Below are 16,539 nucleotides of genomic sequence, written 5' to 3'. Positions count from 1 at the left end.
TGCGCCGCTATGAAACACTCCCTTTTATTGGTCGCCTGCCGGGCCTGCTGCTGCAACGGCGAGCGCCATTGGTCGCCGCCTCCTCCCATGCGCAGCTTGGTGCGGGAAATGCCCCTGGTGCCGACAATGGCTGCCGGGGCCGCGCCGCGCCGCCGGGGGCCGGGCAGCCCCGCGCCCGCCTGAGCCGGGCCGGCCCTCGGCTCTGCCTGATTCTATTTCTCTTTTTCCTGCAGGTTGCTGAAAAGTGCCTTTCCTGAAGCCACCGCTGCTTGGATTTCTGTCTAGGGCTGCCTCTCTCTGCCCCTCGCCCCCCTCTCTTTTTAATTCGGCGTTGCTTGCGGTTCGTGCACTGACGGCAACTCCTCCAGCCTTGCCCTTTTTTTTCCCCTCCACATTTACACGCAGTTTGCTCAGCCATTTTATTTTTTTTTCCTTCCCCCGAGTATGTAGCAAGTATTTAAAAGAAAAGAACGAGGAAAAAAACCCCACCCAGACGTCTTTTTGCTCGTTTTGATGCTCGCGAACCATAATTTTTAGAAGCAAGAAATAGAAGGAAAAAAAACAAAACCAACCCAACACCCCGAAGTTTTCTCCCTAAGGACCGAGACCATTCCACAAACTGAAGTGCTGCCAGCAGCACATGCTTTTTGCAAGAATAATTGAAACCATTAACTGGAGAGCACAGAATTCTTTTGAAAGTCTGCCAGTTATTTGCAAGTAACTTCGGCAGTGGCACAAAATATAACACTTATATTTTAACTTCTACAATTGCACTTTTAGGAGCTGGTCTCTAATTTGATTTTCAGTTGTTCTAATAAGATTTCTATTTTATGATTGGCTTTATGTTTAATTCTTGTTTAAACAAACACGATTTGACTTAAATGAAAACCTAAGTGCTGATGAATAGGAGTTCTACCAAAGCAACAAGTTAGTTATTTCTTCACGTTTAACTTGAATTCACTTTTTTACCCTTTTTTTAAAAAAAAAAGAAGAAGAAGAAGAGGAAAAAAAAAAGATCAGCAGTAAATATTGCCCTGAAGAAGGGTGCGATTGCTTGCATTTGAATTTTTGGTTTTTAATATGGCTGTAAACGTTTCCCTGGTTCGTGATACAAAATGGCTGACGTTAGAAGTGTGTCGAGAGTTTCAGAGAGGTACTTGTTCTCGGTCTGATGCAGAGTGCAAGTTCGCCCATCCATCACGGAGTTGCCATGTGGAAAATGGTCGAGTTATTGCCTGCTTTGACTCCCTAAAGGTGAGGACTGTCTAACGCGCGCATTACCTAAGCTCACTTGCTTTTCCTTCTCTTCCAAATGGCTCGGCATGCTGGGGCGTGGGATGTGCAGAACAACTGTTTATTGCTCTGTTTCTGCAGGGAGGATGCTGCCGATGCGGGATGCAGCTCCTGAAATCTAGGCTGAGTCTGACATCAGGTGCAGTTGCTTGGAGTGCCAGGCATTGCAGGGAGAGAGGATCTTATCTAGAGCATTTTCCGATGGTAGCTCAGGTCTGATAAGAGCTGTCCTCGAAATGGAGAATGCACGTTGTGGGCAGCAAATGAAACCGAAATGAAAAAAGTAGAGAACTGAAACCCAGTGCTTTAATTTGTGTCCCAGCACATCGGCTGCACGTTCGACACAGGGATCTGAAATGTGCTTTTAATGAGCAGAAATGAAAGCAGCATTTTAAGATAATGAATCAGTTTTATGTGTATTTCCTGGAGACAAAATTGCAGATGTGCTCTAAGGCTGTCCTGTAGACGAGAAGCTGCCAAAATATTTGGAGAGCAGCACTCACAGAAAAATGGTTGTTGGGAAAACGCTTTCTGCAAGGGACATGTAATCCTGATGGCTCTGCTGGGCCCGTCTCAGTTACAGCTGAGTGTATTTGCTGGTACTCATCTTTTCAGTCGGTTTTGCAGGTAGTAAATGGCCTTTGGGTGATTGTCACTGTTGAAACTCCAGGGGTAACTTTTAAAACTTGCCAGATGCCCTGGGTCTGAGTTGGGGCTGGGGGGTTCCCAGGAGGGGGGAGATGGGCATCTCTGTGCAGGGTTGCTTCACTGTGTTGCTCAAGAAAGGAACATCTATTTTTCCCCCTTTTTTTCTCAAAAGTGTGTCTTCTCAAGGGTGTTTTGAATAGGATGGTAAAAACCTTGGGAGAGTATGCATAACGGATTGCTTTTGGGAACCCTTGATGTTGTGTTTAATGTTTTGATCAGAGTAATTAACCTGTTTGAGTTTCCAGAAAGAATCTGATATATTTTAAATGCTTTAAAACTTTTTCCTTGAACTTCAACTGTTGCTTAATAAGATTTGTGTTTATTTTTATGACCATAATGAGTAACAGAACTGGTGGAATTATGTATGCACAGGTTCAGAACAGGGCTCGATCTGGTCTAATGTGGGTTTACCCATTTTATTATTGTTTGTGGTTTATGCATATTTTCACTCCTGTTCCCTTTTTTCAAGAAGCTCAAGCTTCCTATTTGCATTCAGTTTTGCTCTTTTTAATCTGACTATATGCAAAGACTCTTAGTTATACAGTGACTTTGAAATGTTCATTTACATTGGTGGTTTGCTGACAGCAAGAGACAAAAATGCTTTTATCAGAGGGGAAAAAAATGTCATGTTCTTTATGCCCTTGAAACTTTTGAATTGTAGCCAGTGTCAGTGCAGATACTTTGAATGAAGAGATTAACATGTTTACATTTTATAGCACTTACTGCTGAACTGAAAGAAGTGCTTGTGTCGGGGAGTACCTGTGTAGCACCTGCTATGTAGGACCAAGTCCGTGGGCAGCTGGGGTTCAAATCCCACCCGTTGTCATGAGCAAAGTCTTCTCCCATGTCAGCAGTGGGGAATGGGATGGGGAACACCATGTTGAAAAAGCCCAGAGAATAGGGTAGGATCTTCTCCAGCTCAGCCTGTTTCCTATGTAAGTGACTGTTAAAGAATGTTCTTGTTGCAGTTTCCTCTTGACACAGTAGCAGATGCCCAGTATGTGCTAGTTAAGTGGCCTGAATTTTCCAGAGAATGGCTTTTCCAGATTTTTCAGACCCAGGAAAGCCTCGTGGAGAGCTGACAGCCTTTGGGAAGTCACTAGGAGGAGAGGCCAGAGTGTGCAGAGCAAGGGTTGATGATGGGACTGTTTCTACACTCCACTTCTCAGTGGGTCTCGGAGCACTTCCTTCCTCCAGACCCGTGGGTCTGGCAGCAGTCTCTGGACAGAGCCCTGGTTCTGCTGTGCCATGGAGAGGTGCAGCCTCTGTGTGTGTGTGTGTACTGTGCCTTGCCCAGTGGAGATAACCGCCCTGGTGACTAAACTATCAAACAACGCTCTTTCTGTTCTTGGGCTGGAGCTGGGCTTGCAAAGGCCTGTTTGCATTGATGTCAAAGGGCTTGTGGTGGCCTCCCTTACTGGTGATGAGACTGGGACCTATTAAGAAGAGGCTTCTCATGCCCATCCTGTGGATCTCTTTTTTTTGGGTTCAGCTGCTGTTTTCCTCAGACCCTCTGTCCTTTGGAGAGCTCCATAGCTACTTAGTGCTCTCTTCATCATTTCATTTCCCACCTGCATTAGCAGAACATCTGTGGTGCTTTATTGGAGACAGGATATAGGATGCTTGCAGCTAATAAGTTTTCCCACTGTCTTGCAGACGCCCAGGGCTTTGTTCAGAGGTTGCTTATCTGCATCCATTGTGTAGGGCTGTTGCTTGGTTTTTTTCTCACAGACCTCTTAAGCCTGAACAATGCATTCATAGAGGAACTTCTGATAACCCAGCATACAATGGTTTCACCTCCCTGGGCAGGTCATGCACAACATCTGTATACTTACTGCATCTCACTTTTCCTTTTCCCTCCTCGAGTGTCATAGAGCAGTTCTGCCTCTGTTGCAGTGGTAAGAGCAGCGATGCTTCCAGAAGCAAACTGCCTCAGTGTGGACTGTTTCGTGTGTGAATGTGTGCTGCCTGTGTGCTTGTGAAGAACACACAGGACTGCTGAAGGCAATGGGGATGCTCAGGTGGGATACACCAGGATGTGCTCTGCAGGAGCATTGTGTGATGGTACAATATTTGGCCGTGAATATTGAGTCTTGGTTAGGTGGAAGGTGCAGAGCTAGATCTTACTGTCCTGATCTGTGATTCTCTGAAGGAGGAGTTTGCACATTTGTAGGCAGCAGAAGGAACCTTTCTCAAGCAGATTGATATGAAACTTAAAAATAGTTCCTTGTGAGAAGCTGTTCACAGATTTGAATTGGATGCCAAGAGAGCTCTCACTCTCTACTCGCACATCCCCCCTCATTGTTCTGGAAGAACAGTGTTATCTGAATGAATTTGTGTGAATGGAAGGGCAAGCTGCACTGCTTGGTGCAAGGCTGTCCAGAGGCACAAGAGCCAGCCACTGCTGGATCACTCCTCTTCCAGAAATGACCTCAAGGGCTGTTGGGCAGTGGCCAGTGCTCTGTGATACCTCCTGGGCAAGGCCAATGGCACCTCTGAGACGTTCTGAGCAAAGCAAAGAAGCATCACTGTCATTGCTGTAAACCCAGATGGCCTTTGGGCTCGTTCATTGGCTTCTCTTCTGGGCTTGGTGTGCATTGTCCTGTGCTTAGCTGGTGTTTTTTGCAAGGGTCAGGACACAGTTTGCTGGCTCATGGTAGTTGGTACAAAGGCTTGTCTTGACACTGTGGTGGGCTGTCTGCAAGCCCCCATCAAGTCATTAACCTTCCTATTCAGTCTGGATCAGGCAGTATGAATCATAGAATGGTAGGGGTTGGAAGGGACCTTTAGAGGTTATCTAGTCACACAGGAATGTGTCCAGGTGGGTTTGAAGACCTCCAGAGCAGGAGCCTCCACACCCTCCCTGAGCAGCCTGGGCCAGGGCTCCCTCACCTCAACACAAATAGTTTTTCCTTATGTTTAAATGGAACTTTTTGTGTTCTAGCTTTTTCCATTACCCGTTGTACATTCACTGAATATAACAGAACAAAGTGATGCCTCAACCTCCTGACATCCACCATTTAGATACTTATTTCTGGCCAGCAAATTGTTAGTTGTGTTCTTCAGTTTCTAAAGATGTTGGTAAGGAAAAAAGAATCTTCCTTGGTCACTGATGGAGCAGTAAGCTGAGAGAAGAAACATTAGAAGATAGTGATATATATAAAAATGTGTAGGTAATGCACACCAGGTGTTCACAGAGGCCTTGATTTATTCTACTCCCACCTTGGGTGTCTGCATTATGGCTTCATGGTTTAAAACACACAAGCCCAGCTTTGGGAGGTGTGGTGTAGATTTGGATTCTTTGGGGTTTTTAAAGAGCATTTTGAAAGACAGAAAATAGTGTGGTAAAAGTTTCAGGGGTATGAGCTTTGACTTTGGGAGATCTAATTTAAAAAACAATGTTAAGCTGTTGTGTGTTTTGAAGCCTTTCTCTTCTATATATAAAAAGTCAAGTTGCCTGTAAATGGATGTAAAATCGGGAGTTAAGTTTTGTCTAAATTGTCTGTTTTCTAAAAGAAATGTTATTATCTGGTAATAGTATTCAAAGTCCCATGGCAATCTAAAAAGACCTCTGTGCTTGGGCAATAAACATACCATATGATCTCGAAACTAGTGTACCTGAGGCTGTTCCTTACAGTTTTCATGCTAATTTGAGACTGTCTTATGCTGACTTCACGAGAATTATTTCTGACTGTTCCTGGTTTGCAATGTAGGTTTCTTTCTTCTTTTTTTTATTTAAATAAACTCCAAACTAGGAAACAACTAAAAACACCCACTAAACTTAGCATATGGTTATGCTTTTACAGAGGAAGAAGAAAGCAAACAGAGCCATAGAGATATTTTTGGAGACACTCTGGCTGCATGTCTCAGCTAAATGTAATGGAGATGCAAATAAATCAGGTGAACAACGTTGAGCCAAGTCATCTTTGTGAGAAACCTTCACTTTTCCATTGGTCATTAAGGCACTTAGCTTCATGGCAATAGCATTTAGTGATGAGAAGTAGATTTGCAGCAGCTTTCTGTCTTGTCTGAATGCTCATGTGTCTTAGAGCACATCGTAAGTGCTTTTTATAACTATTAAATTAAACATCTGAAAGTGGGGGAAAATGTATTTAGACTCTATATGAATGGCTGCTATTGTATTTCTCTTAGAGTGGTACTTCAGGGAGAGTAGGAGAGCTCATGGAAAAAAATGCTTAGGCCTCATCCCTCCTGTCTGTAGGTTACAAGAAGCTTTATGTTTTCACAGCTTAATTTAATTGGCATACATGCTGTGTATGCTCTTTGCAATGTCTCCAGAAGTTTTTTGGAGTGGGATGGAGACTATTGATTGAGAAGCTCACCTGGTAATGCCTGTGGCTGAGCATCTCCCAGGCCTGCCATGGTGTCTGGGCTGCAGATGCTTTCTATTGGGATCAGGCTGGTTGCTTATATGGTATGTGACCTCCCTAGGCATGTTTACCAGTGCATACTCAGTTCTGTTGCTACCCTGGAGGATTGCTTCATTTTCAGCTCATTGCTGGAGGAGTGGGGAAAGTCCTGGGAGTACTGTGATGGAAACTGAGAAATGAGACCCATCCCAGCATAGAAGGCTTCTTGGGGGGCTCCTGGGCATATGAGCTGGAGGAGCCATACTGTTAGGGCAGAGGTGTATGTTAAGAGCCTGTGAGGAAGCTTGCAGAAGCTGTGTGAAAGGAAGTGTTCTCCAAAGCCATCAGTGTGACACTTGCAGTAGTAGCAGTAGTTAAATACTTGGGAGTTCACATTTTCTGAACTGATTAGGCTTGGGCAACTTCCTCCTGAAAGCGTTGGTCTCTCATATGCCAGACTGGCCTATTTAACACACCTCAGACTCTTACTCATGTGGATATTAAATGACCTTGGCTATTAGCTTTGCAGCAGGTGCTTGGCAAATCTGAGCATCTGTGTTGCTTTCCCTATCAAAAGCTGTAGGACTGTTGTATAGGCTTGGTCAAAGTGAATACCTTCTTCAACTAATACTAGTAACAGTTAAAGTCACTTCTGAAATCTCCCCGTCTGACATGTTTGCCTGTAGAGAGGAGTATGTCTCTTCCTGCCATTCTTTCCCACCTCTGCAGGATCTCTTGCACCGTCCCACATCTGACTCCTTTGATGTGGCTTTTCTGCCTGTTGCATGGCATTGCTGAAGCCAGGCCTGGGAGTGACAGTTTTCTTGCCCCTGGGGTGGCTTTGGCCTGATGAGTAGCAAAGCATCAGTCATGAGAGACCCTGATAGATCTTTGACACCCATATTGCGTTGCAAGATGAAGTCATTGGGAATCTTCTGCCCTCCCCCAGGTGCCTGTCATGGGAGCCCTCCCAGAGTGCCTGAGGGGTGGGCAGCCTGGGCTGGGCTGAGGCTGGGGTTTGGCTTCTCAGAGACGTGCTGAATGATCTGCTGTCTGTGGATGTTGATGGTTAGAGGGTCACACCAGCTCTGGCCTTGTGTTCGTAGAAATGCTCTCTAAAGGTCATTAGTTTCTGAACATGGAGAGCACCAGTCTTATTTGTGGTGTCCTGGGTCAGGCTCAAGAGGCTGGTAGAGGTGTGGGTACGGACTGGCATGTTGGGAGCCTCTCCTGTGTAAGGAGCTAGCACAGAACCACTGTCCTTCTTTTATTTCTCCCTGTAGCTAATGAATTTATTACAGCTTTTCCTCTGGCCTCAGACTTGTGTGCATTTTCCCTTGAATGCATTGGAAAGCAGAGCTGTGGCCACAAATTTGTCCTCAGACCACACTTTGGAGATCAGCCTCTTCAGGGAGGCAGGCCAAGCAAATTCAACAGCAAGGTTTTCTTGCCAGCCTCTCCTCTCATCAGCCAGCACTGGCAACGCAGGGCCTCTGCTCCTGCCTGCACCTCACGTTGCTCTGGTCTTCTCCCAGTGGCATGAGCAAACCTTCAACCTCAAAGGATAAAGCCAGCAGCATTTACATTATTAATATTGGCCAAGAGTAACCTTGGTTTTCTGGTTGGGAAGATGATGGTAAAGTGCTGACTGCTGCTCACATTTGCCTAAAAAAGCAGGAGAGAAATTCTTTTGGGATGTGACTCTAAACCTTTCTGAGCTGCTGCGTGCACTTAAGCAGATAGACTTTGAAACCTTTTATGGGCATATTGCAGTGCTGCACGGGCCATGGCATGCCACCTCCTGCTCCTGAGACTTACTTTCCTTTTTTAAGGGCAAAGCCCTCCAGACTGAGGTTTCAGTTCTGCAAAATACTTAAGCCTGATGTTAAGCACTGTAGAATTCCTGTGGGCAGCAAAGAGCTTCTTGTGCTGACGTTAGCTGTTGCATCAGATTTTGAGAGAGGGAAATGGTCTTCTCGGCCATTCTCCAAAGGGGAAGAACTGCCTGTGGTCATTTCCTCTGCTGCCTTTGGCTTTCAGCTCATGACAGGTCTCTCTGCAAAGGCTCAGCAACGCACCCAGAGCTTGCAGTCCCATCAAGTCTGCTTGGATCTGGAAGCAGATATGTGTCTGGATCTGTGTCTGACCCAGTGCAAATGCCATGTGATGCTCTGCAAGCCCCAGGGGTTTCCTCTTTGCTGGGAGGAAGGAGATGGGATGCTGAAGCCCAGCAAGCTGTGGCAGCACTTGGCTTTACCCTTGCGTGGCTGTGAGTCAGAACTTGGCCCAAGGAGCTCAGAGGGAGGTGTGTTTGTACAGTAAGCTCTAGCAGCTCAGTGGGTGCCATGTTGCAAGGCAACATGGGGAAAGGAAGTTCAAGCTTTGCGTCTTCCAGCCTGGTTCTATAGTGATAACTAACACTGGGGTTCAAATAGACATCCCAAACCTACAAGACTCTATCCCTGGAGGGGGTTTTGGGCAAAGAGGATCCTTGTAAACATGGAAGCCATGCTTGACCATGATGTCCTGTCCTGCTGCTGTGTCAGTGAAGCTGCCTGGCTACTTCTCTTGCTCACACTCACATTAGCCAGCGAAGCCAGCTGATGTAAAGGTGGTGGAAGATGCCCTTGAGGAGAGTGGCTCTGAACAAGCATATGGAGTTCGTGGATTTCTTCAGCAGCGTAGCATCAGTAATAAAATAATCCCTTTGCTGACAATGGCTTTCTGCCACATGGTTCACCCATCTGAAGGAGGGGGCAGTAACATGCATTTGTGTCATTGAGCTGTTTTGAAGCTTTAAACCAAATATAAACAAGATGTACCAGGCTTTCTGGAGAGCCCACCATCTGACATTTCCCACAGAGCATTGAAATAAGTGGTTAGATTTTCAAGTGAGGAGCTGAGCTCTTTGAAAATCTGCACCTATAAATATTGTTATCCTGGTATTAAAGTAAATGCTCTGAGGCACTTGAGTGAACATTGCCCCATACAGGTACAGTTTTACTTTTGGCTTACTAATGTTGTTTTATTGCTATTCATAAAACAGGAGAGAACTAGGCACTGACCCGCTTCCTTGCCTCATGTAGCCCTCATGCCATTTGTAGTGATGGCCTTTTGATCAGAGAAAAGGCCAAGGATTTGGAAAGCCAACTTACAAAACGTTGTGATGATGCAGGCTGCTTTAAAGTGTTCTGCTGTCAGTCTCTGTGCCTAATTGCACTTTTTGACCTCACAGGAGCAGCACAAAGAAAGTGGCTTTGAAAGCTGAGTGGAGCTGAGCTACTGCAGTAACAAGACTGGTTGTTTTAGGCAGATGTCCTAGCTGAGTAAGCATTTCAAACCCTGGCTCCTTCTAAGTGAATGGCTATCAAAGATGAGTAGTTCTTCTGCAGGCTTACCTGTCTGTTACAAAAGCCCCCTCTCCTGTAATAACAGTGAAAATATTCATCTTAATCATAGCTAATGTGTTAGGATAGTAAAATCTTTCTGCTGTCCGTGCAGTACATGGCACAGAAGTAATGCTGATTTCTGCTATTAAAGCCTTGGCACTTCTGACTCTCCCAACATCTGGTTAGCATTTGGCCTTGGCTTTGGGTTTCAGTGACGTGGTTACTCAGTGTCCCCACCATCAGAGGAGGCTGTGATGCTGGAGTGATGGATTTTTTTTTAACCTCTAACTGTGTTTTTGCCTTTTCTGCCTGAGGACAGTACCTGGGCATGTCTGTGCTGTTCTCTGCGTGCTTGAGCTCTGAGCTGGGAAGCTGGGAGCTGGAGGTGTCTTTTTATAACATTTAGTTTAAAGCTGAGGGGAAGGTGCATATTCCTGAGAGAGGACAGTGGGCTTCCTGGGTTGTGAGTGTACTCAAACCAACAATTCCCAAGTTTGTGGTGAGGTGTTACAGCAGATGGCCTGCTTACAATGCTGGGTATTATTAGAACCATGATCGGTGCTAATAAGGTCATTGGCAGTGGGGGAGGAGCCTGACCTTGTTTAAAAGGTGTCAGTCTGTGCTCTGAAAGAGAAAATGAGGGAGGAGTTTTTCCCTAACAGTGATATGTGGTTGTCTAAAACAAGCTACTTTGTGGATTAATCTACACAGTAGAGAGAAAGACCCACAACCCAGCCCAGTGTGCCTGGGAACGTAGCTGGCCCCCATCCCTCACTGAGGTACCTGCACAGAGCACCATTAAAAAGTGAAGATAAATTCTCTTTTAATTAACAGCCCTAAGAGTGGGAACCAGGAGCAGTTTAGCTAGTCCTGCAAAACAAGTATGGTATCACAAAGCATTGCCCACTCAGATGACTGGTTAGTGGTGTGCACTGAGATTTATCATGCTTCTGAACATACTCTGCATTAACATAGCACTTACTTTTAGCATCTCTCCTACACAGGTGCCAAAAAAAGCCCCTAAAAACCAGCTATAGACAGGGATACTGGGATCAGCTGAGTTGCATTAGTGATGCTCCCATCTCTGCCCAGCAATACCCATCTAGGTTCTAAGGATTTAAGCCATTAGCCCAAACTATGCTGCTTTAACTCTGTTTATCTCCTTAGTTCTGCTGTGCGTGATCAGCTCTGGGCGTTTATTGAGAGAAAACAGCTCTGAAACAGAGGGGGAGTTGGCAAAGCATGGGGCATCTCCCTGGGGTGGAGGGGATGGCCAGGAGCATCACTGACCCAGCGGTGCTGCAGCCAGCCTGCCCGAGAGCACAGCTGCCATCAGCGCTTCCCTAAGCCTGCATTATGCACAGGGCCACGGCTGGTTCTGGGAACAGTCACACGGGGATTAGGTCCTTAGAGCCCCACCACAACTGAGCAAAGTTTGAAAACAAAACCTTGGTGTGTAATCCCAACCGCGCTGGCCGATCCTGCTGACTGGTGTTTCTTCCTCTTACTGTCAGCTCCTGAAGGATCAGAGTGTGAGTAAAGCTTGCTTTCTTGACATTGAGCGATGCTTGACCTCACACGGTCATTTTGTGCAGTGTCACGCTGTGTGCAGTGCTTTGGGCTCTGCTCCCAGGGTCCCATCCACATGGTGCTGCAGATCCCCAGTGCGGGAGGATTCTGGCAGAAGTGAGAGTCTGGCAGGGTTGGACACTTTAGCCAATGCAGTAGCACTTGAGTAACCAGAGCAGCAGGCAGTTGAAAGCTGGATGTGTAGATGAGTCTTCAAGGAGGGCTTGAAAGGCTGTTCAGATATGGCAGAGGTGACGGTATTTGAGGACAAATACTGCTCCCATGGCACAAGACTTGCAGCCTTATGTCTCGTTTCTCCTTTCTGCTGTTTTCTCTTCCCGTCCAGGCTTATTTGTCCCTGAGCCCTCCTGCAGCTCCCTTGTCCACTCACCCCTGTTGTTAGGTGTGGTGTCTGTGGGCACTGAACAAGACAGCCCAGGAAGTCTCTTTCCCTCTCTTTCCTGTTGCTTCAGCAGTCATTTTTATTTCTTGGTGCATCTGGTGCACTTGCAGATGAAGAAGTAATCATCAGGGTTACCTCCCTGCAGACTTTGGCTCCCTGCTGTGTTGTCAATCAGTTGCCTGTGAAGCCTCTGTGGTGCGCTGCGGGGTGGGAGCTGGAGCAAGGCAAGCAGGCTGAGTGACTCAGAGGCACTCGGAGCAGGAGGAGCAGGAGGCCTGTCATGGTTGATAAAGCAGGACAAGGACGTCTGGGACCTTCACTGAGCTGTGAGAGATGGACTGTGAGGGAAGGAGGTGGGAGATACTCTGAGAAGGAGCAGAATGGCTTTTGAGGCCCTATCTGATGGGATGGGGCAGCTTGGGTGTCCAGCAAAGACCCCTGCCACCCATCACTGTCAGCTTACTCGGCACCTGCTGGGTGGCACAGCAGGGCACAGATCACCACAAAGCACCAACACAGCCTCTCTGCCAGCTCTGGCACCTGCACCCACTAAAACTGTTCCTGTGGCACAGTTGAGAGAGTTGAGGAGGGGAAAAAGTCCCTTGGGGGCAAATGGGCAGGATGGGTTTTAGCTAGTGATGCAGAGACAGGGCAAGCTGCCTGCTGCTGGAAGGCAGGAGCTCAGAGAGCATCAAGGGCATTGCAGCTGCAGCAATCCAGCACGGAGTGGCTGGCATGTGGTCTTACTGTTGCTGAGGCTTCCCCGTGTCACCTGGGGTTTTTCCATCAAGTCTGATGTATTTAGACTCAAAACTCTTCAGGCTGGGACCGTCTCGTTCTGTGTTTGGGTAGTAATCAGAGCAGGACCCTGAGCATTGATGAGTATTTGTGTTCCCAGAGCCAAAAATCCCCCGCCGTGGCCTTGTGCGATAAAGCACAGATTGAATTAAGAGGATTTTCATTGTTGTTGTGTTTCTCTGTGTGGGTTTTTTGAAGAGGCCACGGTAATGTAAAATCTTTAGCAGTCTTTACTTGGAATAGAGATCACTTTAGTTGAGAGAAACACTACTGGCATCTTGTTGTTGTTTCCTTTGTGCTAATTCTCAGAGTATCTTTTAAGCGTCCTTTCAGAGCTTAGCCCAGATAGAGGAAAAGGTGTTAGCACTTACCTTAATATTCCTTCTTTCTTTGTATCAGAGGTACTTGCACAGAAGTTTGTGCAGGGATTTCCAACCGGGGCCCTATCAGAAGTCCATCTATCTCGGTTTAAGTGAATGAGAGCATTTTTCCAGCCGGGTGTTCTCTGACGTAGGGACCCGGTTGTGCTGCATTCCAGACTCACTAATGACAACTGGAGCTTCTTTGCAGCTACTCCTCTCACGTGGCTTGAGAGGCTGCAGATGTCCTTAGGAAAGGTCACTCTTCCTTACAGAATAAAATCTCTCCTAGCCTAGTCTGGTATGGGCCTGTCTCACCTAAAAGCAAATGGATGTTCTCACTGCAGCTGACTCATCCTGGCTGTACCCGATCAGCATAGTGAAAGGTCTTTTTCTTGTTGCCCTTTTTAGGAAGGGATTGTGCTGTGTCTGAAAGTATCTCTTGTCAGTGGCAGAAGCAGAATACATGAGGTCAGGCATCTGCCTGCCTGCCTAAGGAAGTCGTGTTGTCGATGTTGCTTTCTAATAGGAAACAGCCTTTAAAAGCTAATCCTTGCATTCCTTCTTGTCTACAAAAGGTTGAGCATCAGGCAGTCTGTACTGCACTGCTGACCGGGACAAGGATAAGCAGCTCAGAGTAGAAGTTGAGGGCAGGAGTTTGGAAAGTAGAGCAGTAATAAGGAAAGGACAGAAAAACCCTTTGATTAGTTCGCTTTCTGTGACTGAAGCCTGAAGAAGCAAGCTCTGTCTGTGCTTTAGTTGCTTGTACCTCCTCCAGCTTTTCTCTCAAACCTAAAGGATTCTGACAGTTATTAAAAACACAAACTCCAAAAACTCAAGCAAATGAAACAGAAGCCCTGATCGGTTCCATTTCTGTTGGTCTGCTAGGACAGACAGATGAATGGACACACATGCATGCACGCATATGACATTCCTTCCTTAGCTCTTCTGGCACTTACACCCGTGCCACTCAGAGGAGAATTTAGGTCAGGATTTTTGGCAGGGCAAAAGTTGCATCCTGCAAGAGAAAGTGGATACATCCACTCAGAAAGACTGTACAACTGTTTCAGTGTCTTATCTTAGAGCTCTTGTTACAGGAGAGGGAACAGATCTAATCAGCAGCTACATGGAATTAACCATTCAGCATCTGAAATCATGATTTCTACAAAATGCCTTATCTGTTAGTCTCCATTCCTGGCATTGCATGACAACTCCATTTCTAGATTTTTTGGGGTCTTTGGGCTATACATCACATAATGACTCTGAATTCTGAGTGTGTAGGCCAGCGTGAAGTTCAGGGTGAGCAGAAAGCCTCCTTGAACAGGCTGCTTTGCAGCTGTGTGTTGTGTCTTGGGAAGAGTTTGCTGCTTGACTCTGTGCAGTTAGGAACAAGAGCACGCTTCAGCTGAGCGGAGTAGGGAGGGTGAACCTGCACAGACCCTCACGAGACTGGATAACACGCTGGAGGAACAGGGGTCTGTGAGGAGTGTTGTAATTATGACAGGTACAAGTTTTACTCTGGCTGAGGCTGTTCTTAATAAACCCATCATGAATTAACAGGTTTTCAGATGTTGGCACAGAATTTGGCATCCTGTCCCTTAAGACTGGCTGCCTGTGTGGTACTTGTGACTAGTGCATGTGAACTGCGGTTAAATGTGTCTCACTGTTTACAGTTTTAGCTCAGAGCTGTGTTATTGCCACAGCTCCTTTTGCCCATGGAATGGCAGTGCATTATCTCTGGCATTGCCAGCCCATCTTGTTTACTTCCATGGAAAAAGGCCTGTACTGTTGCCACCGCAGCTCACTGTGCTGCTCCTTGGGCTCAACTCCCAGCAAACACTTACACTGCCTTAACCTCCCTTTCACTTGAGATAGTAGCAAAGATTGGTCACGTACTTGCTTTCTAGTGACAGGCACTGCTTGAAGAGCACTTCTGAAGGTGTTTTCTTGAAAGAAAAATCCTCTCTGTGACTTAAATGTGCATACGTTACTGGTTGTAATAATGCACTACAATAGATCAGTCTGCAGAAGCTAGCCAAGGTGGAATATTTGCTGAGGGCAAGGCAGGCTTGCTTTTTCTTTGGTTTGTTTTCTCTGTTTTCCTTTCTTCCTTTCTCTTCAAGCCTTGCTGCCTTCTAGATGTGATTCAATGTTGCTTGTCCTCAAAACCCTCTTCAGAAGCCAGGGCCCATGTGAGATGTGTGGTCCTTGCCTGATGTGCTTAGCAGGCTGCAAGAGCTCTCTTGATGATGCTTTTTTGTATCTGCACCTTTAATCCTTTGACCAGGAGCAAGTTCATTATACCCTAGGTGTGAAATCCGAGGACTGCCATGAACCAGAAAGATTTGGGGTCCTTTCTTGGAGATGTGTGAAAGCGTGTGGAGCTGATACAGTCAGCCTTTCTCCTGGCAGTCTGGTAGCTTCTCCAGAAAGCCAGAGCAAAGGGGAGCTGGGGTGCTGTGCTCAAACCTTCCCAATATGTGTGGCTGAACTTGGGAGCATGTGGACAGAACTTGGTCTTGAGTGAATCTAACTGTGACCAGAGGGGCATGGCTATGGGAGAAAGTTGCTGGAAAGGTCAGCTTCAGGGTACATCAGGGAAGAGGTCAAGGGGAAGCAGTGAAGGGAGACGAGCAATAGGGCAGAGAAGTAGGAGAGGAGCTGGGAATATCAGTGGTCTGATGAGTGACCATCAAGGTGAGGGGCAGGGAGAGCTGGCTTTGCTCTCTGCTGCTGCGCAGATCTCAACCAAGAGCAGAAGGGTGACCCTGGGCACTGGTTGGCAACTGGGAGCAGATCTTAAAATGACAACTGAAGGCATCACCTTCTTGTATTGCTGCATCTGTCTGCTCCCCTGCAGTCAGCTCCTTCTGCGCTTAAGCTAGTGCTAGTGCACAGAATATCCTGTTCTGACATATCTTGATACTTCAAGCCAAAGAAAAGCTGGAAAGCCATGGTGGCAGTGCTGTGGTGTGCCCCAGCAGGAGCCATCAGCATGTTTAGAGCCCAGCCAGCATCCTTCCCTGCTCAGGGCATTGCTGCATTACCCACTGCCAGCCCCTCAGTAGCTGAGGCTGAAGCACATCCTGCAGTTATTTCTTCCAGACTGAAGATTCTCCCTGGGAATTGTTAGCCCAGATGGAAATAATTTATCTTTTTAAGTTTTTTTTTTCATTATTTTTTGAAAACCAGGAATCTGTTTGTGCCCATTAAGCTTTTGCTTTCTGAGCAAAGCAACACAAACAAAATTGGGCAAATTCTCAGTTGGTAAATTGTTATTATTCTGCCAAGTTCTGTAAAAATACCCACAAACAAACACCAAACCAAAACCAAACACCCAAAAAACCACACCCAGCCACCCACAAACATTTTTATTTCTGCATTCCAAAATGCAGCAAGAACGAAGCTTTCTGAGCATGGCTTTGCCCTCCACAGGACAGGAGGGAGAGTTTGGGTCAGACACTTAGTTATCAATCTCTGTGCTCCCAGATTGCCTTCTCCCTTGTGTAAACTGAAGGAGCGAGGCTGCCAGAGGTGGTCACGTGTCCAGTATTTGTAATCATGAACACAGTGCTTTAACATTTATTCTCCTGGGCTTTAATGTACTTTGCTGGGTTCTGTCTACGTGTGGTTTGCCTGCTGCAATTGTA

At 46.5% G+C, this 16,539-nt stretch overlaps 1 protein-coding gene across 8 annotated transcripts in view; it reads left to right on the top strand.

The window, feature by feature from the left end:
- MBNL3 (muscleblind like splicing regulator 3) overlaps nucleotides 1-16,539 on the top strand; it is a 91,657-nt gene that overhangs the window by 32,594 nt on the left and 42,524 nt on the right. For 6 of the 8 annotated variants that reach the window (XM_062006944.1, XM_062006945.1, XM_062006939.1 and 3 more), the window contains exon 2: nucleotides 234-1,254. The exons of the other annotated variants lie outside the window; for them this stretch is intronic. In XM_062006944.1, the coding sequence (XP_061862928.1) occupies nucleotides 1,081-1,254 (174 nt within the window). In that variant the 5' untranslated portion in view covers nucleotides 234-1,080. The remainder of the gene's footprint in view (nucleotides 1-233; nucleotides 1,255-16,539) is intronic. 8 annotated transcript variants of the gene reach the window in all.

This window comes from Colius striatus, chromosome 13 (genome assembly GCF_028858725.1).
Source record: "Colius striatus isolate bColStr4 chromosome 13, bColStr4.1.hap1, whole genome shotgun sequence".
NCBI lineage: Eukaryota > Metazoa > Chordata > Aves > Coliiformes > Coliidae > Colius > Colius striatus.
The sequence above is the reverse complement of the archived record's forward strand: the minus strand, read 5'-3'. Positions and strand labels throughout refer to the sequence as shown.